A 25,317-nucleotide genomic window follows, 5' to 3' on the forward strand; every position below is an offset into this window, starting at 1 on the left:
CCCAGGGAGTAAGGGGGCCCCGGGGTGGGGTGACCCCTGCCAGGACAAGTCTGAGGAGCAGAGCCCAGGCCGCCGCAGCCCGTCTGAGCCTGTCTCCAGCACCCCCCTGCCCTGGGCACCACGTGTGGGACCCCGAGGGCCGCGCCAGGTGCTCTGTGTCCCGTAGGCTCCAGGTACCTGATGGCTGTGCTGCGGCCCCCAGATCTCAACTCCTCTGAGCCCCACGGCAACCCGGGGAACCCCCACCTCCCATCTGGAACAGATGCCCCTGGGCAACCCCCCTCTGGAGCAGATGCCCCGGGGTACCCCCACGCCTGGAGCAGATGCCCTGGGCACCCCCACTCTGGAGCAGACCTTTGGGCACAGGCCTCAGGTCCTCGTGGGGCGTCGGCTGTCTCCTCTGAGCCCGGGGCTTGTTCTCTGGGAAGCTGGCCTCACGCGTGGGCACTCACAGCTCGTTGCTACTTCCTTGGGGTGCGGGGGGGGGCAAGGTGACCCCCGACACCTGCCCCCAGGGCTGCCAGCATCTCTGAGAGCCCCCTGAGCACCTCGAAGGACACCCACGAGCCCGTGTCTGGAAGCTTCTCTGGGAACGTCCCCGACGCCTGTCGCACGGTCGCACCAGGGGACAGTTCCATTTTGTAGTGTTCGTAGGCTCGGTCATAAACAAGTGGTCTGTGTCACCTGACAACACGGGAAAAACATAGGAACTTTAAGCGCGTCGAGAACAGTGGCCGGACGGTGTGTGTGCAGCCGGGGACTCTGCACGTAACCTGCCCATGAGCTTGACCGGCCGCCCTGGGCCCCGGGGCCTTGGTGCGGGAGGCAGGACGGCCCCTGTCCTGGGCACTGCAGCGCTCCCCTCCTGCCTGCCCCCCGCAGCCGCGGAACTGCACCCCCCCTTGATTCTCTGGAAGGTTCCGGGAGTTGGGAGGCCGTCCTGCCCGCCGCCCCCAGGCCCGTGGCAGGCGGCCCCGGCTGGGCCTGGGCGGGCCGAGTCTCTCGGGGGCCTGGCTGCGGGTGGGCCCCGCAGGCCGCCAGGCTGTGGCCGGGGGTCTGGCCCTGCTGCATTCTGGCGCCCGGCGGCAGGGCGGGGGGGCTGCGTGCGCGTGCCGTCCTCACCGCGGGCGCGTCCTCCCCCAGAGGGACCTGCTGGCGGCCTTCGACAGTGGACACCAGAAGGTGTTCTTCGACCTGTGGGCCGAGCACGTGCCCCGCGCCATGCGTGATGGCGACGCCCTGGCCCAGAAGCTGGAGTTCTACCTGCACATCCACTTCGCCATCTACCTGCTCAAGCACCACGTCGGGAGGCCGGTGCGTCCGAGGGCCCGAGGGGCGGGGGGGACGCTCGCGCCTCTGCCCCAGGGAGCTGCAGTGAGGGTTCTGTTGGTGTCTGGGGCTCACACCAGGGTTACTGCTGGCAGTGCTCGGGGGACCCCCTGGCATGCCGGGGATTAAGCCCAGGTGGGCCTCCTGCAAGGCAAACCCCTCCCTGCTCTACTGTCGGTCTGGCCCCTGGAGTTCCTTTTGTAGCATTTTTCCCCCCAGTGCTCCTGAGGGCCAGGCAGCCTGTGTCCCGAGGAACAGGGAGTTTAAGCCTCGTTCCCGGCAGACTGGTCCTAACCTGTTTGGAGCGTGCAACACTTCTTTCTTTTTCCGTTTTCTTTGTTTTTGTTTTTGTCTTTGGGCCACACCTGGCAATGCTCCTGGTGGGGGTTGGAGAATCATGTTGGTACTGGGGATCGAACCTGCTTCGGCCGACACAAGGCAGAAACACCCCCCTGCTGTGTTGTCACTCTGGCCCCAGGAGCGTGCAGCATTTCTGCTGTGAGAGTGACATCTCCGGAGGAGGGCCGCGGCCTTCTGTGAACTCGGCAGGACAGCTGACATGTAGAGGCTTGTTTGGAGGCTTGTCCCAGGGACTCTGCAGAAGAGAGGACAGCGGGGCCCAGAGACTCTGGGTGGAACACTGGCGGGGCACATGTGGCTTTTCTGCTGGTGGGCTTCCATGGCAGTGTGGGGCTGATGGTGGAGGCTGATGGCAGTGCGGGGCTGATGGTGGAGGCTGATGGTGGAGTCTGATGGCAGTGCAGGGCTGATGGTGGAGGCTGATGGCAGTGTGGGGCTGATGGTGGAGGCTGATGGTGGAGTCTGATGGCAGTGCAGGGCTGATGGTGGAGGCTGATGGCAGTGTGGGGCTGATGGTGGAGGCTGATGGCTTTCCATGACTGGTGTCCAAGGGGGCTGATGGCAGTGAAGGACTGATGGTGGAGGCTGATGGCAGTGCGGGGCTGATGGTGGAGGCTGATGGCAGTGCGGGGCTGATGGTGGAGGCTGATGGCAGTGTGGGGCTGATGGTGGAAGCTCATGGCTTTCCATGACTGGCATCAGAGGGGGCTGATGGCAGTGCAGGACTGATGGTGGAGGCTGATGGCAGTGCGGGGCTGATGGTGGAGGCTGATGGCAGTGCGGGGCTGATGGTGGAGGCTGATGGCAGTGCGGGGCTGATGGTGGAGGCTGATGGCAGTGCGGGGCTGATGGTGGAGGCTGATGGCAGTGCGGGGCTGATGGCAGTGCGGGGCTGGTGGCAGGGGACCCAGCCCGTGTGTTGAGAAGGACACCCATTCCAGCCTACGTGCTGCGGGCTGCCGGCTGCTCCCGGCCTTGGATTTGGGTGAACCCCGTGACACGTCAGGGGCGGGAAGGGACACAGAGAGGAGAGACAGGGCGCGGCCCCCCCGGAACCCGTTGGGCCCTTTGGGAGCCTCTGCCTTTCCTCACAGGACAAAGAGGAGCTGGACGAAAGGATCTCCTACTTCAAGACCTACCTGGAGAGCAGGGGGGCCGCGCTGAGCCAGACGACGGAGTTCCTCCCGTTCTACGCGCTGCCCTTCGTCCCCAACCCCCGGGCGCACCCCGCCTTCAAGGAGCTCTTCCAGGTGGGAGGTGTGGCCGCGCCCTGCTGCTCTCACAGGGAGCCAGCCTGAGTGCCCCCCGTGTCCTCAGCCTGGAGGACAGGCCCAAGGCCTCCAGCGTGTCACCAGGGGCTCCCTTCGGGAACTACCTTCCCGGTTTGGGGCCACTCCTGGCCGTGCTTGGGGACCATGTGGCCGGACCAGGGCTACCGTGTGAGAGCACGCGCCTTAACCTGAGCTGACGCTCACCCCGGGTGTGTCGGGGGGGGGGGGCTCTGTCCTCCCCCCCGCCCGCCTCTGGCCATAGCTGCCAGGCCCGTGACGCGCCCCTCGCCCCGCCCCCGGCGCCTGCAGTAGGAGAGATCATTTTCTTTCTTTTTTTTTTTTTTTCTTTTTGGGTCACACCCAGAGATGCTCAGGGGTTACTCCTGGCTTTGCACTCAGGAATTACTCCTGGCAGTGCTTGGGGGACCATATGGGATGCCGGGGATTGAACCCGGGTCGGCCGCGTGCAAGGCAAACGCCCTCCCCGCTGTGCTATGGCTCTGGCCCCCTGGAGAGATCATTTTCACGCACGGCACTAGTCCCGGTTTCAGCTGAGGAGAAAGGCTGAGGCCTCAACCAGGCCATGGTGTCAGGGCCTCGGGGGGCCAGCAGGCGGCATGCTGGGGGCTTCCCATGACAGTGGGTGGGGGCTGCAGCTCTTTCCTGCGGCGCTTCCTGCGCCGGGCAGCTCGACCCAGGCCCGGAGACTTGCCCGTGCTGTCTCGAGTGAAGGGGGCTCCCCAGGCAGACGGGCCTGCTGGCAGCTGCCCCTCCCAGGACCCCTGGGGATGGTCTTCCCGCTGGCCAGGGAGCAGGCACTGCCCTCTGAGGGCAGGGCGGGGGGGCGGGGCTCAGGGAGGGGCCGGCCTCTGTGTTGTGTCAGCTCAGATGCTCTGCGATCTCGGGGTGATTGGGGAACCTCGAGGTGATCGGGTTCGAGTGCTGTCACCCCACAGAAGGACCCACATCACGGTGGGTGTGAGGCCCCGCTCTCCTGCTGACTGGCTGGCCCCTCGTTCTCGGGCGCTTGGGCCTTCTCTCTCGGGGACACGGCAGAAAGGCCCCGGCTCCGAGGGGCGCTGCAGTCTTTCACCTGAACTGTCCCCGCATCCTGCTCTTGGCAGGGCCCTCTCGAGGGGACCCGGCCGGCCCTGGAGACCGTCTCTGGCCACTTTCCCTGTCCTCGGGGGTCCCCTCCAGGTGGGACCCCGAGGTACGGGGCGGGGAGGAATGACCTTCGCTTCCTTTGTTCCCCTGCAGGATTCCTGGACTCCAGAGTTGAAGGTGAAGCTGGAGAAGTTTCTGGCAATGATCTTTAAAGCCAGTAGCACTCCGAAGCTCTTAACGTTATACGTATCCTTTGGACGTGAGGGCCCCGCCCCCCGCCCGGCCTCAGAGCAGGCTTGGCTGGGACAGCCCACCTGGGGGGAGTTTTCCATTTCTCTGTAGAGCCATGCCTGCCTCATGCATGCCAGGCCTGAGCCCTGCCACGGCCCGTGATCCCTGCCCGGGGCGGGCGGGGTGGGGGGGGATTACTAATTTCACTCATCGGTTTACCGGCTTGGGGCCACCCTCGGCCTTGTCCAGGACTCCCTCCCGGCTCGGCCTTCAGGGACTGCGGCTGGCAGTCCTCATGGACCGTGTGGCCCTGGCGTTGGCCCCGGCCCATTGAGCGGAACACCCTCATCGGGGGCTGGACACAGCCCCAGTGGGGAGGCCGGCAGCATGTATGTGCCCCCAGGCACCCCCCGGGGGCACGCCCGAGCTCAGGGCCCAGAGAAACTGGGGGAAAAAGTAAAGAAATAGCAAATGGGCCTCCTTGAGGTCTAGTGCACGCACCAGGGACTTGTGTTCTAGCAGGTGGGAGTTGGCAGCCACCCCTCAGCCCACTTCAGCGGGGACCCCCGGGGGCAGAAGGGGGCCCTGATTCCCCTCCCTCCCCCGCTCTCCGAGAGTGAGCCAGTGAGTCTTGTTGCGTGTCCGGACAGACGCAGGCCACTTTGCCGCCCTCGCCTCTGCTTCCTTTCCCGCTCCCAGCCCCTGCAGGGGTCTGGAGGGCGTGTCAGGCCTCGCCCAGCGCTCTCAGAGGCTGCTCCTGCATCTGTGCTCAGGGATCACTCCTGGTGGCGCTTCGGGACCGACCGTACAGGGTGGCCGGGATCGAGCGGGAGTTGGCCTTATCCCGGGCAAGCTCCTTCCCCTCTGTCCTGTCAACCCCAGCCCCTGGCTCCCTCTTCTCTTTCACACCCGACAGCGCTCAGCGGTTGCTCCTGGGTCTGTGCTCAGGGCCGCTCCTGGGGAAGCTCAGGGAACCGTGTGGGCTGGGGAGTGCCGGGGAGTGAGCCTGGGTGGGCTGCAGGCAGAGGAAGCACCTTTCAGGTGAGTCCCTGCTCCCCGCAGAGAAGTGGGAGCACGGATGGCGGGCGTTGGCACACGCTCCCCCGCACTGCGCGAGCAGGTCTCGGGCCGAGCAGGAGCAAAGGCTCAGACGCCAGAGCCCCCCCCACACCCGGTGCCGGGCCCGGGCATGGTGCAGTGCTCGTGTGGCGGGGGGTGCTGTGGCCCGGAGCCCACTGCTGCAGGCGCTCCGCAGGCAAAGGAAGAGGCCAGAGCCACAGGAGAGTGCGCAGGGCTCTTGCCTCGCACCCAGCACTCCACATGCTCCCCTGAGCTTAGCCAGGAGTCAGCCCGAGCACCACCACCAGGGAGGCCCCCAAACCTAACCTATTTACCACTTTACTTTGTAACTTGGGCGCACTGCTAGAGAGGTCATTATAAGCGATACTTAGGGGACAGCCATAAAACTGTTCACAAGCCTCAAAAATGTTCAGTACTGGGGGCCAGAGGTACTGACGGGGCTGAGTGCTGGTCCTCAGTGCCTTGGGGCCGGCCCGAGCACTGCTGGGTGTGGTCTCCGCAACAGAGAAACCAGAAGGAAGCGAAAGTCCAGCTCATTGATTTGCTCGAGCGGGCACCAGTAACATCTCCATTGAGACTTGTTGTTACTGTTTTTGGCATATCTAATACGCCACAGGTAGCTTGCCAGGCTCTGCAGTGCGGGCGGGATACTCGGTAGCTTGCCGGGCCCTCTGAGAGAGACGGAAGAATCGAACCCAAGTCAGCCATGTGCAAGGCAAATGCCCTACCCGCTGTGCTATCGCTCCATGTGTATATACATATATGTGTATACATGTATGTGTATGTATACATACACTTGTGTATATGTGTATATACATACACTTGTATGTACATATACATGTATATACATATATGTGTATATAGGTATATGCATATGTGTATACATAGATGTGTATATACACATAGATGTATATACATATATATCTACATGTGTGTTTCTATACATATACACGTGAGCATATATGCATGTTACATGTCTGTGGTTTGGGGCCACCCCAGTGGTGTGCAGGGGACACTTCCTGCTCTGCACTTGGGATTGTGGTGTGCTGGGGATCGAACCTGGGCAGAGGTTGTGCTCAGGCGTCCAGTGCTCTCCGGCCCCTGTAGGCATCTTGTGGACGGGACTGTGGCTGGGGGCTTTGGCGGCGCGGCGTGGCAGTCAGGGGCGGGGAGATCGGGGAGTGGCCGCCTTCCGCCGCCATCGGCGTGGGGGTCCCGGCCCTGGCCTGGAGGCCTGTTTTCCTGAACCTGGTTCTCACCTCAGAAGGAGAATGGACAGAGTAACAAAGGTAAAGTACCCTCGGCTGCAGGGGGGCCTGGCAAGGGGCTTCCCCGTCCGTTCTGGGGGCGCGGCGCCTGCTTTCCCTCCAAGGATGGCGTCGGGGAGCCACCGCTGAGCAGGCAGAGGGCCCGGGGCCGCCCCCCACAGCGGGGTCCCAGCTTTCTCCTTTCACCGAGCCCAGGGTGTTTGTGGGCGCTGTGCTGGGGACACTCGGGTGGTGCTCGGGGACCCAGCCCCACTGGGGGCTGAGCCTGGGCCTCCCCGTGCAAGGCGCCACCTCCCCGGCCTCACTCCCGGGCTCCGTGCTCACTCACTGCCATGGATGAGTGGCCCTTCATGGAAAGTGCTTCCAGTTTTCTTCCGTTGATGCGGCAATTACAGAGTTTCCAGCCTAAAATGATCGCTGAGTATGATTAGGCCTTTCTTGCCCAAACTGGCCTTTTCAGGAAGCCAGAAGCTTAGTGAGCTCCGCGGGACCCCTAAGCTTTGCTTTGATGCCGCCCAGTGGGACGTGCCCGCGTGCCCCTCGGCAGCCAGCAGGGGGCAGCACCGCTGCCAGGCTGCAGGGCTGCTGCTGGTGCTTCTGAGAGTCTGGGGTGGGCGCTGAGAGGCGGGCCCTGCCCGGGAAGGCTTCCTCGGCTCTGTGTGCTGTGCTCGGGACCAAGTGGCTGCCTTCCCGGGGAGCCGCTGGAGGTTGGCCGAGGCCAGTCCCTCCTGCGGGGTCGCAGCCACACCCACCGTGTTCTTCCATCCCTGTGTCCAGGCGGGCGAGGGGCTGCACCTGCCAGGGATGCTCAGGGTACCTTGTGCAGGTGCTGGGCCCTCAGGGCTCCCTCAGGAAGGCACCCCCCACACTGCCCTTCTCGGGGTCGTGGCTGTGGGGTCGGGCGGCTGCTTCACTCGCCTCGTTTGTTGGTACCTGGGCAAAGTCGCCCAGATTCAAATCCTGCCGTGGGGGGCCAGGGAGATAGTGCGTGGAGAGGACACCTGCCTTGCTCCCGGCTCACCTGTTTCCATCTCCAGCACCCCAGCTGGTCCCCCGAGGCCCTCCAGGACTGGTCCCTGAGCTCAGAGCCAGGACTAAGCCCTGAGCATCACCAGGGATGGCCCCAAACCAAATAAAATAAACCAGAAAACCGCCACAAGGGGAGCCTAGGGATGCGCTGTGGACAGGAGCTCGCTCTTGTGTCAGTGACTCAGCCTGGGCACTGCCCTGTCCCTCCCTCCACCAGCCGCCCGGGAGGAGCAGCGGGAGGGGGCCCCGTGCCACGGTGGCCGGCCCTCTGCTCGGCTGCAGGAAGGTCCCCCGGAAGCTTGCCCGGCCCGGGCCTCCCCTGAGGTGCAGAGCCCCTGCGGGCAGCAGTGGCAGGATGCTGAGTTGTTTCCAGTGCTTTGGGTTTTTTTTTTTCTTTTTGAGACACACCTGGTGATGCACAGGGGTTACTCCTGGCTCTGCACTCAAGAATCACTCCTGGCGGTGCTCAGGGGACAATATGGGATGCTGGGAATCGAACCCGGGTCGGCCACATGCAAGGCAAACGCCCTACCCACTGTGCTATCACTCCAGCCCCAGTTTGAGCCGGTCAGAGCCAGCTGGGAAGCCGGCAGGGACGCCCCCGAGAGCCCCGAGATAAGCCAGCAGGCGGCGTGAAGGCAAGCGAGGTGCCATCCGCAGAGGTGTGACGCGCAGGCCTCAGGCCCAGATAGGCTAGAGCCCGGCCCGGCGTTCAAAACACCATGACCTCTTAGCACCTGTATCGCAACCGTAACACAGAAAGGGAAGAGGAGAGAGAGCGAGAAGGAAAGGGCCTCCCCTGGAGGGGGCTGGGGCGGGGGGGAAACGGGGCACGTGGGTGGTGGGAAATGCGCATGGTGGAGGGATGGGTGCTGGATCAGTGTGTGACTGACACCCAGTTATGTACAGCTTCGTAACGGTCTATCTCACGGATATTCAAGGGAAAAAAAATTAAAAATATAATGTGAGGTTCATGCCCAATGCAATCAGCTTCATCAATGGCTGAATAAATCGCAGTGCTCCAGGGGCTGGAGCGATGGCACAGCGGGGAGGGCGTCTGCCTTGCAGGCATGGCCAACCCGGGTTCAATTCCCAGCATCCCATGTGGTCCCCCGAGCACTGCCAGGAGTAATTCCTGAGTGCAGAGCTAGGAGTAACCCCTGAGCATCACTGGGTGTGACCCAAAAAGCAAAAAAATAATAAAATAGCAGTACTCCTAAAAAAAAAAAAAAAAGAGAGCCCAGCGTTCAGACATCCTGCCCACGGGTGGGCGGGTGGGCGGGGCGCCCCCCCATGTGTGTGCCGGGTGGGTTTCACGTGGTCTCCCTCCCCTGTCCCCAGAAGCCTTGCAGCAGCTCCACCAGCAGCTGGCGGAGGCGGAGCGCAGGGCCATGACCTACCTGAGACGCTGCAACAAGATCCAGGCCGACTACCACAACCTCATCGGGGTCACGGCCGAGCTGGTGGACTCGCTGGAGGCCACAGTCAGCGGCAAGATGGTAAGGGCGTGCCCGGCCTCTCCCCGTCAGCGCGACCCGGGGGCTGTTCCTCCGAGCAGAGCATGCGCACCAGCCTTTAACTGACCCCCCCCCCCGCCCCTGCATTTAATGTATGTGTGTGTGTCGGGGGTGGGTGGCTTTGCTTTGGAGACACCCCTGGTAGTGCTGGGCGGCTACTCCCGACACAGTGCTCACGGCGTAGCCCTGGGGTTCCTGCATGCGAAGCCCTGCCGGGTGAACTGTCGGTGGCCCGGAAGCCTGGCTAGGTCAGAAGTCAGGGCACTGCACTGCTGGTAGAAATCGCTGCGCTATTTCTCCTGGAGGCTGCTGAGGTCTCGGCCCCCCTGCCCTGGCCCCCCGCTGCCCGGGACCTTCTCCACATCTGTCCAGCGCCAGGCCTGGTGTCCTGAGAATTCTACCCGTTTGGCAAATGAAACTTGGCTCTTTCTATATGATTTTGGGTCACACCCGGCAGTGCTCAGGGGTTAGTCCTGGCTCTGCCCCCAGGGGTCCCTCCTGGTGGGGCTCAGGGGACCCTGTGGGACGCCAGGGATTGGACCCAGGTTGGTGACGTGCCAGGCAGGTGCCCTCCCCGCTGTCCTGTCGCCCCGGGCCTGAGGTTTGGCCTCGTGTGTGCTTAGTCGGCGTGTTGGGGCTGACCGTGTCCCCCTGTCTGTCTGGCGGCTCCTGTACCACTGCCCGTCGGCCCGTCTGGGACAGTGAGGGTCAGGCCGAGCGGGGAAGTTTGCCCTGGCCCCGGCGAGCTCGGGGCAGTGCTGGCCGCAGGCCCTCCAAGGCACGGGGCTGAGGCCCGAGGCTGGCCTGGTTATGCTCCGGTGGACACAGCCGAGGAGCAGCCGAGGCCCGACCCCGAGGAGGGAAGGGCAAGCGCGGAATTGGCAGCCCACCCCCGGGCTGGGTGCCCGCTCCGGGCTCAGCGTTGGGGGCCCACGCGGCGCTGGGGCATGAACCCCGAGTCAGGACGTGACGCCCAAGCTCGCCCTTTGGACCATCTCCCAAGAGTCAACTCTTGTTTTCATTTGTTTGGGGCCACAGCCTGGCGCTGCTCAGGGCTTACTCCTGGCTGGGTAAGTGACTGGGACTCAGCAGCCACTCCCAGCGGGTCGGAGGATCCTATGGGGTGCCGGGGATCGAACCCGGGTCGGTTACATGAAGGCAAGCGCCCTCCCTGCTGTGCCCCCTCAGACTCCCCATCTGACGTTCTGTGGTGGCCGGGATGGAGCCCATTGCCACAGACACGAGGGGACACGGAGCTGCAGGGGACACCAGCTGCAGGGGGACACGGAACTGCAGGGGACACCAGCTGCAGGGGGACACGGAACTGCAGGGGACACCAGCTGCAGGGGGACACAGCTGCAGGGGACACCAGCTGCAGGGGACACAACTGTGTCCTGGCTTGCTGGAATTTCGCTCAGAGGAGAGCTGGGAAATGGGATGGGCACCGAGGTCCCATTGAGGCGGCCGTCCACCCCGAGCGACAGAGCTAATGGGAGGCAGGGGAGGGTAGTGGGCAGTGTGCAGGGAAGGGCAGCCGGGCCCGTGGTGTCCGGCCGTGGCCTCGGGGCTTCCCCTGAGCACCCGGCACGGCTCAGCGTGTCCCCGCGTCCCCATCATGCCCGGGCGCTCGGCTGAGCCCCCCCCCTCTGGCACGGTCCTCCTCCCTCTTCTCCGCCGCGAAGGTGGGGAGGGCAGTGGGGGGAGGGGCAGGCACAGGCAGGGCTGTAGCAGAGCAGCTGGGGCGGGAGCCTCCATGCCGGGCAAGTCCCCGCGGTTCCCGACACCCCGAGGCCTCACAGGACCCCTCGTCCCTCAGATCACCCCCGAGTACCTGCAGAGCGTCTGCGTCCGGCTCTTCAGCAACCAGATGCGGCCCAGCCTGGCGCACAGCGTGGACTTCACCAGGCCCGGCACGGTAGGCCTGGCCCGGCGGGAGGGGGGGCAGGAGGGGGGGGCAGGCCGGCCGTACGAGTCGCCGACGGGAGGGGCGGGCAGGCTGGCCACACGAGTCGCCGGTGGCCGGGACAGATGTTGGTCTGGTGTTTGGGTTTGGGGCCTCGTCTGGTGGTGCGTGCGGTGCTCGGGGGCCATTTCTGGCTCTGTGCTCGGGGGCGGGGGGGCCAGATGTGGCGCCAGGGGCCAGCCCGGGACGGCCGCACGAGCGGGGCAGACGCCTGCCGTGCTGGCCTGTCCCTCCGGCCCAGGCGAGGACGGGAACTTGGTGGTCTTCAGAGTAGCGGCCGTGGCGCAGCCGTGTCTAAGAACGGGGGCTCCCGCCTTGCTGGCCCCCCCCCCCCGGCACTCGGGGTTGGTGCCGGGGACAGGGCTGGGCCTCCCTCCCCTCCCCTCTGCACTGTGCGACCCTCACACAGCCGCTGGCTCGAGGCTTCGGCACTGTGGGAGAAACGGGGGTGTCTCCCTTTGTTTGTGTCTCCTGGGGGTGCGTGTCCACTCGTCAGTGGTGCCGGTGCCTCCCAGGGCTCCGGGGCCCGGCCGGGGGACAGCAGGTGCCGGGGGAGTGTCGGGAGCAGAGTGGGGGCCCCGGAGCCTGGGGCTAGGACGGGGCTTCTGGGCGGCCCCGGGGGTCAGGACAGCGACTCTTCCTGAAGGCTTGACGTGGGCGTCTGCGGCTCCGAGAGCAGAGACCCCCTGCCACGGCCCACCCCCCCCCCCGTCCCCTCTGATGGCCTCCCGAGGCGGGAGCACTGGCCGCTGGGGTGTGAGGGAGGGAACCTGCGGGGCGGCTGGAGAGGGACCCACGAGGGTGATGGTTCCCGCTGTCCCCTGGTGCCTCCTCTCAGGCGTTGGCGAGGGTGGAGAGAGCGAGGCCGGGTCACTTGCACGTAGGCCTCCTTTGGGAAGGGGCACCTGGGGGACCCGAGAGAGGGGGGAGTCCCCTGACCCTGCCAGGAGTGACCCCTGAGCGCAGAGCCCAGAGTATCCCCCGAGCACGGCCAGGTGTGGCCCCCCAGCCAGAGCCTGTGCGGGGTCCGTGAGGAGCAGTTCTCGGGGGGGGGGGGGCGGGGGGGAACTCGCTCCTTTACTCTGAGGGGGAGGGAGCCTCAGTGGGCGGAGCCCTGGCACCGCGCCAGCCAGTGCCACAGTCCGAGGGGGCAGGGGGAGTGGCACTGAGGTCACGGGGAGCGGCCTGCGCCTTCGCCCTTCCTGCCTCCCGAGTGAGAAGGTGGCAGCGTCTCCTGTTAGCCAGGGGCGTTCCCTGGAGGCGGTCACCGCCGGGTAGGGCTGGCGGAGGATGATGAAGGATCTGTGTCCCCTTGCGGGCCCGGGGCAGGTGGCCCGGGGGGGGGGGGGGAGGACACGTGTCTGTCGAGCGTGAGGTGAGGAGGGAGACCCAGGGCTGACGGGGCTGAGCTGGGGGGAGCGGGGCTTGGAAGGGGGAGAAAGATTCCTTTTCAACTGGGCGCCGGAGCCATAGCACAGCGGGGACGGCGCTTGCCGTGACCCAGCCGACCCAGGTTCCATCCCCGGCATCCCACTTGGTCCCCCGAGCACTGCCGGGAGTGAGTCCTGGGCGCGGGGACAGGAGGAAGCTCTGAGCATTGCCAAAAGTAAGTAAATAAATAAAAACTTAAAAAAACAAATCTAGGGGGCTGGAGTGATAGCACAGCGGGTAGGGCGTTTGCCTTGCACGCAGCCGACCCGGGTTCAAATCCCAGCATCCCATATGGTCCCATGAGCACCACCAGGAGTAATTCCTGAGTGCAGAGCCAGGAGTAACCCCTGTGTATCGCTGGGTGTGACCCAAAAAGAAAAAAAAAAAACTACAAATGTGGAGTTGGGGGGGGTCACACCTAGAGGTGTGCTGGACTCCTCACACAGTGCTCTGGGCCACCTCGTCGTTGGAGCCACTGCCCCGGCCCCACTGCCTAATTTTAAAGGCAGCAACTTTGAACCCGGGTCAGCCGTGTGCAAGGCAAGTGCCCTGCCTGCTCTGCTATCGCTCCAGCCCCCTCGCGGTGCTTTTAATAAAAATAAACATTGAGAAGAGAGAGAGAGAGAGACGGGGCCTCTGCGGCTCAGCCCCCGGGAGAGACCCACGGGGGTCCCGAGCACTTGCTGTGCATCGCATGTGGCCCCTGAGCACCAGGAGTGGCCCCGGGGCCCCAACGTCCTCGCCCCAGACAAAGGAGAGAGCTGCAGACACCACGCTGGCCCCGCAGCGCGTCCCTGGGGCAGGGGGACGTGTCCCCACCCACCCCCCGTCATGGGCAGCCCTGCCCGGCCCCTGCAACACCCCTCTGCAGCTCAGGAGCGCCCCGGCCATTGTCCCCCCAAGCCCCCAGTTTACCCTCTGCGGGGGTGAAGGTGTCCCAGGTAGGGGTCCCGCAGGACCGCCCTCCCTCACTGGTGCCCAGGTCACCGAGTCCCCAGCCCGCTCCCCAAGAGGGGGGACGAGCTTCCTGATCTGTGGCCCCGGGGTCAGCCTGAGCCAGGAGCCAGGAGGGAGGCTTGTTGGCTGGGCGTGAAAGTGGCTCTTGTGACAGGCCGTGAGTGCCGAGGACAGAAGGGGACCTGGTGGTGCCGTGAGGGGCTTCCATTCTCGGAGGTGACACGGTGCCGAATCTGCTGAGACCCGCGCAAACCCGGGGTCCCGCCCGCTCCGTGACCGTCTCACCTCCCCCCTGCAGGGGCCTGAGGCCTCTTCCTCCTTCCAGACCTCGAGAAATGAGACTGAGGGGATCATGGGTTAGACGCTTGCCTTGCACTCGGCCCACCCGACTCCATCCCCAGCGCCCGTGTGTTCCCCTGGACTCCACCAGGACGGACCCCTGAGCACTGAGCACAGAGCCAGGACAGATCCCTGAGCACAGCGGGTGGGGCCCAAAAGCAAAAAGAAAACATAACTGAGAGCTGGGGGTTGGGGCCACATCTGGCAGAGCAGGGACGCCTGGGGGGCCAGGCAGTGCGGGGGCCCGACCCAGGCGCCCGACCCGTGCCCGTGGCCGGCCCTTCGAGCATCTCCAACCCAGCATCCCACGGTGGTTTCCGCTTTCTCTCCTGCGGGAACCGTTGGCTATCCCGCTGCCCCTCTGCTCTCCCTGACAGTGCCCCTGTGTCACTGGCCCGTGTCCGTCCTGTCCCCGCCCCACAGTCACTGTGCTCCACTTGGCTCCAGGAGCCCAGCTGGGCCCCCCTACACACACACTCCCGGGACGATGCTGCCTCTGCCGCTGTCTGTCCTCGCCTGGGGTCTGGCCCTTGGGGCCCGATGGCTCCGCCCCTTCCAGACGACACTCCACCCCCCCCCCCCCCGCCTGCCCCCTCAGCCAGGCCCTCCTGGGTCCCCGCCCCACAGGTCGGCCCTGCTGCAGGGGCCACTCAGCTCCCCAGCTCCCGCCAGTGTCCCTGGCCGGAACGCTTCCGGTTCCTGCCGGTGGCTGCACTTCCCCTGGTACCCGAGCCACCGCCCCAACCACGCCACCCAGCATCCCTGATCTCTCCACCTTGATCTGTGGTGCCGGGTGCCAGGGATGGACCCAGGGTCCCCCACATGCAAGGCAGGTGCCTCACCCCTGGCACAGCCCCGCCCCTCCCTCAGTGCTGAGGCCTCCCTCGACCCACAGATTTCGGGGCCCACACAGCGCCTCTGCCGGGTGCTTGCGAGGGGGTGAACCAGCCCCCAGCACTCAGGTGGGCACCCCGTCCGTGCCCGGGGCTCTGTGAGGGGCACCCCGTCCGTGCCCGGGGCTCTGAGAGGGGCACCCCGTCCGTGCCCGTGGCCCGGCAGCGGGCACGCTGAACCCTTACTCAGGGTCTCCTTTCTCCTCTGAGCTGGAGAAGGCGAATGTTCCGTGAGGCTGAGGCCTTCGGGGGTCCCTCCTCTCCCCCAACCCCTCGGTGCTCCGGGTCGACCACCCTCGCTTCGGGCACAGGCACCGCCCTCCCACCCACAGTGCCCACGCCTATTGGGAATCCCCTCGGTGTGGGGGGCTCCAGAGCAGGGCGCCCCCCCTCTAGCGTGCTGCGGGGGGTTCTTTACGGGGGCAGATCGTCCCGGGCAGTGTCGGGGCTGCTCCCAGATCTGTGCGCGGGGACCCTCGTCCTCGGCAGAGCCCACTGAGCTCTCTGGCCTCCAGGGGAGGGTCGTTGGCACCCCCAGGAGGGAGCAGGGCTGGGGGCCGAGCCCTGGGGGGTGTCCCGAACTCCCTAAGCAGGAAGGGCCGCTCGCCCTGTGCCTGGGGCCCGCCTTGTGTCTGTCCTGAAGGCCGTGGGCTCAGCCGCCCGCGACCCCCCCTGTCCTGCGTCCCCCTCGAGACGCCCCCCAGCCTGCCTTCGCGCGATGCTAGCTGTCCTTGAGGGGCAGCCCCAGCGGGCAGGCGGGCCGGGTGCTGAGTGAGGGGACGGGTCGGAGGAGACTGGGGGGTGACGTGGAGGAATCTGCGGAGCTGTGAAGGCGGTGCAGGAGAGGAAACTGAGGCCCAGAGCGGCTGTGTCGCTGGGCTGGGCGGTGCTCCCGGCCCGTGCTCGGCTGCGTCCTTCCCTCTCCCCGCCGTGATGCGCAGACATGGCTGCCGTGGGAAAGGCGAATGCGGAGAGAGGGGCTGGGGGGCTCGAAGGGGTCTCCAGACAGGCGTGGGGGCCGGGGGTCCCACAGCACCCTGACCTGTGGCGCGTGGTCAGCTGCGTGCTCTGGGAACCAAGATGGGCGCGAGGTCCACTCCCCTTCTCTGAGCCCTGGACACGGAGTGTTGGGAGCTCCGGGCACTGCTCCGTCTCCCCCTGCTGGGGGGGGCACTGCAGCCCCCCCCCCAGGGCCACGGGTCGCCTGGGCTGGGGCGGGAGCTCAGGGCATGCCTCGGTGCTGCCGAGCCTGACTCTGGCTGGGACTAATTTTATTTTACTTTTGTTTATTTTTATTTGGGGGGAGGGGCCACACCCGGCGATGCTCAGGGGTTACTCCTGGCTCTGCACTCAGGAATCACCCCTGGGGGTACTCAGGAGACCATATGGGATGCTGGGGGTCGAACCTGGGTTGGCCACATGCAAGGCAAACGCCCTACCTGCTGTGCTATGGCTCTTAACTTTTAAAAGTGTTTTGTTTTATAAAGTAGTTCACAAGGGGCTAGAGCGATAGCACAGCGGGTAGGGCGTTTGCCTTGCACACGACCGACCCGAGTTCGATTCCCAGCATCCCATATGGTCCCCTGAGCACCACCAGGGATGATTCCTGAGTGCAGAGCCAGGAGTGACCCCTGTGCAGAGCCAGGTGTGACCCAAAAAGCAAAAAAAAAAAGTAGTTCACAATATTTGATTACGTTTAATATCCAAACACCAGTCCCGGGGCTGGAGCAATAGCACAGCGGGTAGGGCGTTTGCTTTGCACGCGGCCGACCCGGGTTCTAATCCCAGCATCCCATATGGTCCCCTGAGCACCGCCAGGGGTAATTCCCGAGTGCAGAGCCAGGAGTAACCCCTGTGCATCGCCGAGTGTGACCCAAAAAGCAAAAAAAAAAAAAAACAAAAACAAACCACCAATCCCACCCCCCTGACGCCTTCCCACCACCATATTTCAGGTGTTTCCATCCCGAACCCAACCCCTGCCCCAAAGCAGAACCGAAATAATGTAACGTTTCCCTCTGAGGCTGGCTGCCTCCTACTTTGAACCCCGTCAAGCGTGGCGCAGTGCTCTCGAGCACGGGGAGGGTGTGTCCTGTGAAGTGTCGTGCGCCCGTAAACGGTCGGCCCCGAGTTTCAGCTCCGGGTGATTGTGGAGGCTCCCGGCCCTGCGGCCCCGGGGCTGGGCTGGCCGCTGACCCTCTGTGTGATGCTTCTCCTCTCTCCCCGCCAGGCTTCCACCATGCTGCGAGCGTCCTTGGCGCCTGTGTAAGTACTGACTGTCCCCAGGGGGTCGGGGGGCAGCGTGGAGGCCAGCGGGGGGAGAGTGCCCGGTGGGAACCGGCCGTCCCCGCTGCTGGCTCTGTGGGCGGGGCCTGCAGCCGCAGTGTCGGCTCCGGCAAGGCACAGACGCAAGGGCGGGGTGGTCTTGGGAGTCCCACACCCAGCGTGTGTGTGTGTGTGTGTGTGTGTGTGTGTGTGTGTGTGTCCAGGCGGAGTGGGGTGCTGGGGTTCGGGACCCTCACCCAGTGTGTGTGTGTGTGTGTCCAGGTGGAGTGGAGTGCTGGGGGTGGGGACCCTCACCCCGTGTGTGTGTGTGTGTGTGTGTGTGTGTATATGTGTGTGTGTGTGTGTGTCCAGGTGGAGTGGGGTGCTGGGGTTGGGGACCCTCACCGTGTCTGTGTGTGTGTGTGTGTGTCCAGGTGGAGTGGGGTGCTGGGGGTCAGGACCCTCACCCAGTGTGTGTGTGTGTGTGTGTGTGTGTGTGTGTGTGTGTGTGTGTGTGTGTGTGTGTGTGTGTTCAGGCACAGTGGGGTGCTGGGGGTTTGGGACCCTCACCCAGTGTGTGTGTGTGTGTGTGTGTGTGTGTGTGTGTGTGTGTGTCCAGGCACAGTGGGGTGCTGGGGGTGGCTCAGTCACCCCAGCTCAGGCGCAGCCCGGGACCCGCCCTGGGGCTCCGGTGTGCGTGGTGCGTGCCCAGCCCTCGGACCCTGGCCCTGTGCTCCATTTAGTTTGGTTTGTTGCCTCTTTCTCACATTTGCCGCCCCGCCCTTGAAGAGGATCTCATTCTCTCTCTCTCTCTCTTTTTTCCTTTTGGGTATTTGGCCATACCTGGTGATGCTCAGGGTTCGTTCCTGACAGTGCTCAGGGGACCATATAGGATTCTGAGGATTGAAGCAAATTTGGCCCAGTGCAAGGCAAACGCTGACCCACTGTACTATCGCTACAGCCTCATGTTCTCTCTTAAAATCTGTTACTTAGGGACAGAGAGACAGAGACAGACAGATACAGAGAGACAGAGACAGAGAGAGGAAAGGAGAGAGGGAGTGTTCAGGGTTAAGCCGTCCAACCTAGCTTGATCCATGACACCACGTAGGGCCCCTGGAGCCTTGCCAGGAGTGACCCTGAGCACAGAGCCAGGAATGACCCTTGAGCACAGAGCCAGGAGTGATCCTTAAGCACAGAGCTGGGAGTGAGCCCTGAGCACTGAGCCGGGAGTGAGCCCTGAGCACTGAGCCGGGAGTGAGCCCTGAGCACTGAGCCGGGAGTGAGCCCTGAGCACTGAGCCAGGAGTGAGCCCTGAGCACTGAGCCGGGAGTGAGCCCCGAGTGCCGCCGGCTGTGGCCCAGCCCCCCGACTCTGGAAAGCCGCATCACTCCATTGTGCAGTGCCAGGGCCGCCCACTCTGCCCGCTGCCACTCCCCGTGGGTCAGAGCAGCCATGCCTCTTGCTGGAGATGATCCAGTTCTCAGGAGGCTGTGCTGCCCCTCCCCCTGAGGCCTCGGGGCATCAAGCCCTCCACGGGGCTGCCCCTGCACCCCGGCGTCCCTCGGGACAGACGCCCACGGCTTCCTCTCGCTCCGCACAGAAGCCGCCCGGCCCGGGGTCTGGACCCCTCGCGGCTGACCTGGCTCTGGCCCGCGCTCCCTCAGCTGCAGGTGTTTCGGGGGTCCTGGGGGCCCCGGTGTAGCTAGGCTGACACTCAGCCCCGTCTCAGGACCCCCGGCCAGGGCACGGACCCCCCTCAGGGCCGCGCTGTCCAGGCCCCGGAAGCTTCTGTGGCCCCCGGGCGGGCGTGAGCGTGCCCTTTGCCCTCTCCCGTCTGGCAGGAAACTGAAGGACGTGCCCTTGCTGCCCTCCCTGGACTACGAGAAGCTGAAGAAGGACCTGCTGTGGGGCAGCGACCGCCTGAAAGCCTTCCTGCTGCAGGCGCTGCGCTGGGTACCCCCCTACCCCCCGCGGCCACCCCCACCCCCAAGACCCCATCGGCTGCCGTCCCCCTCAAAACCCCACTGGCCACCCCACCCCCCTGTGACCCCACTGGCCACCCCCCGAGACTCCACCGGCCACCCCCCACTCCGCTGAGACCCCCACCAGCCCCCCCCAGCCCCCCCCGCCGCCCCCCGAGCCCCCACTGGCCATGGCTTCCGCAGCCCTAGCTGAAGTCCCCCCCCCCAGCTGACCATGGGCGTCCTTCCCGCATGACCCAGGGTGTCTGTCCCTGTGAAGACTCGCTTGTGACTGTGCTCCTTCCCCCAGCGCCTGACCACGTCCCACCCCGGGGAGCAGCGGGAGACGGTCATGCAGGCCTACGTCAGTAACGACCTCCTGGACTGCCACAGCCACGGCCAGGTGGGTGGGCTGCCCTCGTCCCCCGGCCCAGCCCCCGCACCCACCCTGACTGCCCCGGGCCCACCTGCATCTGGGGTCGTTCAGTGCTTGTCCTGGCCCCACTCCTTGAGGCCTCGGGCCTCCTCCAGGCCCTTGCCGTGATCCAGAGGCTGTCTCCCTTTTCAGGGCTGTATAGTGTTCCTTGTGTGCACCCTGCTGTGTTGTGTGTGTGTGTGCGCATGAGCTGTGCTGTGTGTTCTGTGTGCGCACTCGCATGTACGCGTGCTCACAGGACACGCTCCCTGCTGTGTGCACATGTTGGACCGTGCTGTGTTCTGTGCACGAACCACACTGCTGTGTTCTGTGTGTGCAGACCACATGCTGTGTTCAGTGAAGGAGCCACGCTCTGTCCTCCGCGTGTGTGTGCGCAGACCCTTTCTGGTGACCACTGGGAATATGCCGTGCGGAACGTGGGACTAGCCCCCCAGCCTTGGTGTCCCTTTAGGCCCCACCCTGATTGGTAGCTGATTTTGTGACCTCCTTGCAGCATGTGGGTGCTGGTTCCCAGGGGCCCTCGGGGATGGCGAAGCTTCCTGGGGCTCTGCCACGCCCTGGCTACTCTGATCCTGGGCTGAAGGCGGAGCTGGCAGCATGTGGGAGCCAGGCCCGGGGGTAGCAGCGCTGCTCTGGCCTGGGGGGCTTCCCTGGCAGGCGTGTGGGGCATCTGCAGATTTTTCCTTCCCCCACACGGCTTGTCCCCGAGCCTCTCTGTAACAAATCTGTAACAAATCGTCTCCTCTCTGCTTTCCCTTGGTGGGGAGTAGGCCCGGCTTACTCCTGGCTCTGTGCTCTGAGCTCAGTCGCCCTGGGGAGGTGCCAGGGATCGAACTCACGGCTTTGGGCTTGCCAGGCAAGTGTTCGGACTCAAAGTCACCTCTTGAGCCCCGCCCCCAAAATTATTTTCCCCCAGACGACACGCAGTGTCCGTGGGACCCGGCATCGTGGTCCCTCTGCCTGTCTCGCCTTGGGGTCCCCTGCCCCGCGCTCACCCGCTGTCCCTCCCCTCTACCCGCAGAGGACGGTGCTCCAGCTGCTGCACTCCCCGAGCGAGGTGGTGCGCCAGTACATGGCCCGGCTGCTCAACGCTTTCGCCTCCCTGGCCGAAGGTGAGCCGCCTCGGGCTCTGCGGACAGACAGACGCCTTCCGCAGCCCGGCCACCCTGAGTCTCCTCTGCTCCTCGCGGCCCCAGCAGGGTGGGAGGCTTTGCGGCTCTTCCCCGAGTCTTGCAGTTGGGTCCTGCAGGCTCTGCTTCTGCGCAGAGAACGCTTTAGACGCTGGCGGGGCCAGAACTGTAACAATGTAACAGTGCGCTTTCGGGCTAAGTAACCAGAGAAGGAAATAAGCTGGGGGATATTTCTCTCTGGTTCCCTTCAGCACCACATTGTTTTCTTCAGAATTTTTCATCTAGAGGAGTGGAACATCTTATTTTGTTTCTTTTTGTTTGGGGGTCACACCCAGTGGTGCTCAGGATTTCCTCCTGGCCCTGCGCTCAGGGCGGACTCCTGGTGGGCTCCGGGGACCATGTGGGGTGCGAGGATCAAGCCCCAGACCAAGGCATCCACATGCAAGGCCAGTGCCCACCTGCTGTGCCGTCTCTCCAGCCCCGAGGCTTTGAACCTCTTACAGATAGATGCTGTCCTCCTCACACCAGTGGCTTCACTGGCGGGACTTTTTCTAAAGTGCTCAATTGTTTGAGCTTTTTTTCTCATGTATTTGACACCCGCTAGGGTTAGATTTCTGATTCAGCACACTGGTTTGATATTTATATACAGATGCGGAGCAACCACAGTGAGTGTGACTCTTCCTGCTAAGCTCTTTTTAACATGGAAGGGAATTTTTTAAGTTTGTTTTTTGTTTTAATTAACCAATTTGGTTTTGTAGGCACACCTGGCAGTGCTCAGGGCTTCCTCCTGGCTCTGCACTCAGGGCTGACTCCGGGCAGGCTCCAGGCTTGGGGGACCATGTGGGGTGCCAGGGATCTTACTGGGTTGGCCACATGTAAGGCAAACACCCTACCTGCTGCGCTCTCTGATCCATTTTAATTTTACTTTTTTTTTTTTTTTTTTGCTTTTTGAGTCACACCCAGCAATGCTCATGGGTTACTCCTGGCTCTGCACTCAGGAATTACTCCTGGCGGTGCTTGGGGGACCATATGGGATGCTGGGGATCGAACCCAGGTTGGCCGAGTGCAAGGCAAACGTCCTGCCTGCTGTACTATCACTCCGGCCCTTAATTTTACTTTTTATTTAGGTTTTTGGGCCAAATATGGCAGTGCTCAGAGCTTCCTCCTGCCTCTGTGCTCAGGGAGCACTCCTGGTGGAGCTTAGAGAGCCATATGGATGCCAGGGACTTAACCTGATTGACATGTGCCAGGCAAGTGCCCTGCCCACTGCACCATCACCCCGGCCCTCCAGTCCATTTATTTTATTTTTTATTTAATTTCTTTTTTTTTTTTGCCTTTTGAATCACACCTGCCGATGCACAGGGGTTACTCCTGGCTCTACACTCAGGAATCACTCCTGGCAGTGCTGGGGGGACCATATGGGATGCTGGGAATCAGACCCGGGTTGGCCTCGTGCAAGGCACACGCCCTACCCACTGTGCTATCTCTCTAGCCCCTCCAGTCCATTTTATTTTTTTTTTCTTTTTCTTTTTGGGTCACACCCGGCGATGCACAGGAGTTACTCCTGGCTCATGCACTCAGGAATCACCCCTGGCGGTGCTCAGGGGACCATATGGGATGCTGGGATTCGAACCCGGGTTGGCCGCGTGCAAGGCAAACGCCCTACCCGCTGTGCTATCGCTCCAGCCCCCTCCAGTCCATTTTAAATAAAAGATTTTTAAATTTTATCTAGAGGGCTTGGGGTTGCTCAGGGTCACACCCACTGTGCTGGGCTATTCCTGGCTCTGTCACTGTGGCCAGGTGTGGTGGCCGGGGATTGAACCAGGGTCAGCCACATGTAAGACAAGAGCCTCAACATTTATGCTGTCTACTGAGAAGTTTTCAGTTGTGAATACCTAGAGTAGCGCAGCTCGGAAATGTGTGCTGCCACTCGGGTGAGGGTGTTTTACACAGACCGGAGAAACTTACGGTATTGGTGAGTGCAGTGCAGCCCTGGGAAGGGTTTATTCCTCCTCACGATTCCCTTCACCTGGGGCCCGGGGAGCATGGGGCCATACCTGGTAGGGCTCAGGGCTTTCTCCTGCTCTGCTCAGTGACCACTCCCGGCTCGGTGCGCGGTGCTCGCTCCTGCAGGTGTTCGGGAGACCCTATGCCAGGCCAGGGATTGGGCCCAGGTTGGTCGCACGCAAGGCCAGCGCCCTGCCCACTGCACGTCTCACTGGCCCAGCACTTACACAGGGACTGAGAACTGTTCAGGGCGTCCTTACGCCCCTGTGTTGTTCAGAGGCAGCTACTACCAAGGTTTTCTCCTTCATCCATTTGCTTGTTCCATTTGCTTCCCTGTAAGTAACTTGTAAGCCGGGGAGTATGCGGGACCGTTCAATGGTACTATTGGGGCGTGCCTGGCATCCGCACTATCTCTGTTGACACTCAAGCCCACCAGGTTAATAATGGCAAATCCAGACTTATCTAGGGGCCCAGGAAGTTCCCACCTCCTGAAGGTCAGGGACACGCCTCGGAGCCAGAGCGAGAGCAGGAAGCACGGGGGGGCAGGGGGGGCTGCCTCTCTGGGGAGGCCCCAGGGGTCCGAGTCCCAGTAACCCGACCTTAGGCTTAGGCTTTCAGGGAAAGAGCAGTGCAGCCCCGGAACAGGGCAGTCTCGGGCACTTTCCGGGAAGAGCAGCCTCTGGGCGTGAGGCCTGTACCGGGCCCCTGGGCCGCCCTGCCCGTACGCTCGGGGCCCTCTGGCCCCGGGCCCCTGGGCCGCCCTGCCCATACGCTCGGGGCCCTCTGGCCCGGGCCCCTGGGCCGCCCTGCCCATACGCTCGGGGCCCCTCCGGCCCGGCCATTCACAGCCTCTCTGCCCCCACCAGGTCGCCTCTACCTTTCGCAGAGCCCGACAGTGCTGCGGATGCTGGAGGAGAGGCTGAAGGAGGAGGACAAGGACCTCATCACCCGGGAGAATGTTCTAGGGGCCTTGCAGAAGTTCAGTCTCAGGTACCCGCCGGGTCCCTGAGAAATTGAATACGAGGCGCCTGTGAAATTGAATACGAGGTTTCCTTAGCATCAGCGTCGTGCTAAGGTAGCCTGCCGGGCCAAAGGTGCTTCTTGCTGATCCTCATGGGGTGTGTGGCGGGGGTGGGGGGCTCTTTTATTTATTTATTTATTTACTTATTTATTTATTGCTTTTTGGGTCACACCTGGCAATGCACAGGGGTTACTCCTGGCTCTACACTCAGGAATCACCCCTGACAGTGCTCAGGGGACAATAGGGGATGCTGGGAATCGAACCCGGGTCGGCCGCATGCAAGGCAGATGCCCTACCCGCTGTGCTATATTGCTCCAGCCCCAACATGGGTGCTTTTTTTTTTTTTTTTGTCTTTTATTGTTTTTATGGCTTTTTGGTGTCACACTCAGTGGTGGCGCTCAGGGCTGACTCCTGGCTCTGTGCTCAGGATTCACTCCTGGCAGGGCTTAGGTGAACCCTGTGGGATGCTGGGGACTGAACCCAGGCCGGCCGCGTGCAAGGCAGGTGCCCTGCTCACTGCACTACCTCTTTGGCCCCCGTTGCTCGAACTCTCTTGTTGGCAGGCGGCGTCTCGAGGCTGGGGACGAGATGGGTCCTGTCAGCTAGTGTCTGCCGCGGGGCCAGGCTGTGGGTGTCCTGCCTACTGGGAGCACGGATGGGGGTGCTGGGTGGTTCTGGGGGAGTGCGCAGGGGCCTCCCTGGAGCACTCCCTGACACTTCCCGCCCCCGGGAGAGCCCGGGAGAGCCCGGCACCTTGGCTTGGACCTGGCTCTTGGCCCCGCCCTGTTTTACCCACCCCTGTAGTACTCAGGGCTTGCTCCTGTCTCTCTCACTCAGGGGACCTTACGGGGTGCCAGGGATCGAACCCAGGTCAGCCGCGTGCACGGCTGGCGCCCTCCCTGCTGGATTATGACTCTGCCCCTGTTTTGGCTACTTTGCATTGGACTTTTTTTTTTTTACCTTGTTTCTTATTTATTTATTTTTAATTTTTTTTAATGAATCACCGTGAAGTACAGTTACAGATTTATAAACTTTCGTGATTGTTTCAGTCATACAAGATTGAGTACCCATCCCTCCACCTGTGCCCATTCCTCACCACCAATGTTCCCAGCATCCCTCCCACCACCCCCCATACCCCCCACCTCTGTGGCAGGCACATTCCCTCTTTCTCTCTCTCCTGTTGGGTGTTGTGGTTTGCAATACTGGTACCAAGTGGCCATCGTGTTCGGCCCATAGTCTACTTCCAGCCCGCGTCTCCCATCCCGAGCGAGCCCACCAAGCACCCTTTACTTGGTGGCCCCTTCTCTATCTCAACTGGCTTTTGGCTTTTTAAATTTCTGTGTATTTGTTCTGGTTTGGGGACCACCCCCAGCGGTGCTCAAGGCTGACTCCCTTTCCCTTCGTGGTCACTGCTGGTGGGGCCAGTCCAGCTGCCCGCAAGGCGAGCGCCCTCCCCGCTGTGCTGTCACTCCAGCTATAGGTCAGAGCGCCTGTGCTGGCTTACAGAGACAAGGATTGAATTTTTCGGAGAAACCTGTTTGCCATGGCCAGGACTGGTGGTGTGGCCCCGGGCCCCCAGCGCTGCTGGCGTGGCCTCCAGGCACCGAGGGGGATAGCTTGCTGTTCTGGCTCCGTTTCTGCAGTTACGGAGATCAGAAGCCGTCAGCACAAATCTGATTCTCTGCTGACAAAATCGTGTTCTCATTTGCTTTGTCTATCGCGGCC

At 63.2% G+C, this 25,317-nt stretch overlaps 1 protein-coding gene across 3 annotated transcripts in view; it reads left to right on the top strand.

Annotated features, from left to right (window-relative positions):
- Window positions 1-25,317, top strand: part of ARMC9 (armadillo repeat containing 9) — an 82,497-nt gene that overhangs the window by 7,913 nt on the left and 49,267 nt on the right. For all 3 annotated transcript variants that reach the window (XM_055122550.1, XM_055122549.1, XM_055122551.1), the window contains exons 4-14: window positions 1,144-1,314; window positions 2,784-2,939; window positions 4,221-4,313; window positions 6,643-6,667; window positions 9,017-9,174; window positions 11,009-11,107; window positions 17,003-17,037; window positions 18,879-18,990; window positions 19,309-19,401; window positions 20,456-20,546; window positions 23,438-23,561. In XM_055122550.1, coding sequence (XP_054978525.1) covers window positions 1,144-1,314; window positions 2,784-2,939; window positions 4,221-4,313; window positions 6,643-6,667; window positions 9,017-9,174; window positions 11,009-11,107; window positions 17,003-17,037; window positions 18,879-18,990; window positions 19,309-19,401; window positions 20,456-20,546; window positions 23,438-23,561 — 1,157 coding nt within the window. The remainder of the gene's footprint in view (window positions 1-1,143; window positions 1,315-2,783; window positions 2,940-4,220; window positions 4,314-6,642; window positions 6,668-9,016; window positions 9,175-11,008; window positions 11,108-17,002; window positions 17,038-18,878; window positions 18,991-19,308; window positions 19,402-20,455; window positions 20,547-23,437; window positions 23,562-25,317) is intronic.

This window comes from Sorex araneus, chromosome X, assembly GCF_027595985.1.
Source record: "Sorex araneus isolate mSorAra2 chromosome X, mSorAra2.pri, whole genome shotgun sequence".
NCBI lineage: Eukaryota > Metazoa > Chordata > Mammalia > Eulipotyphla > Soricidae > Sorex > Sorex araneus.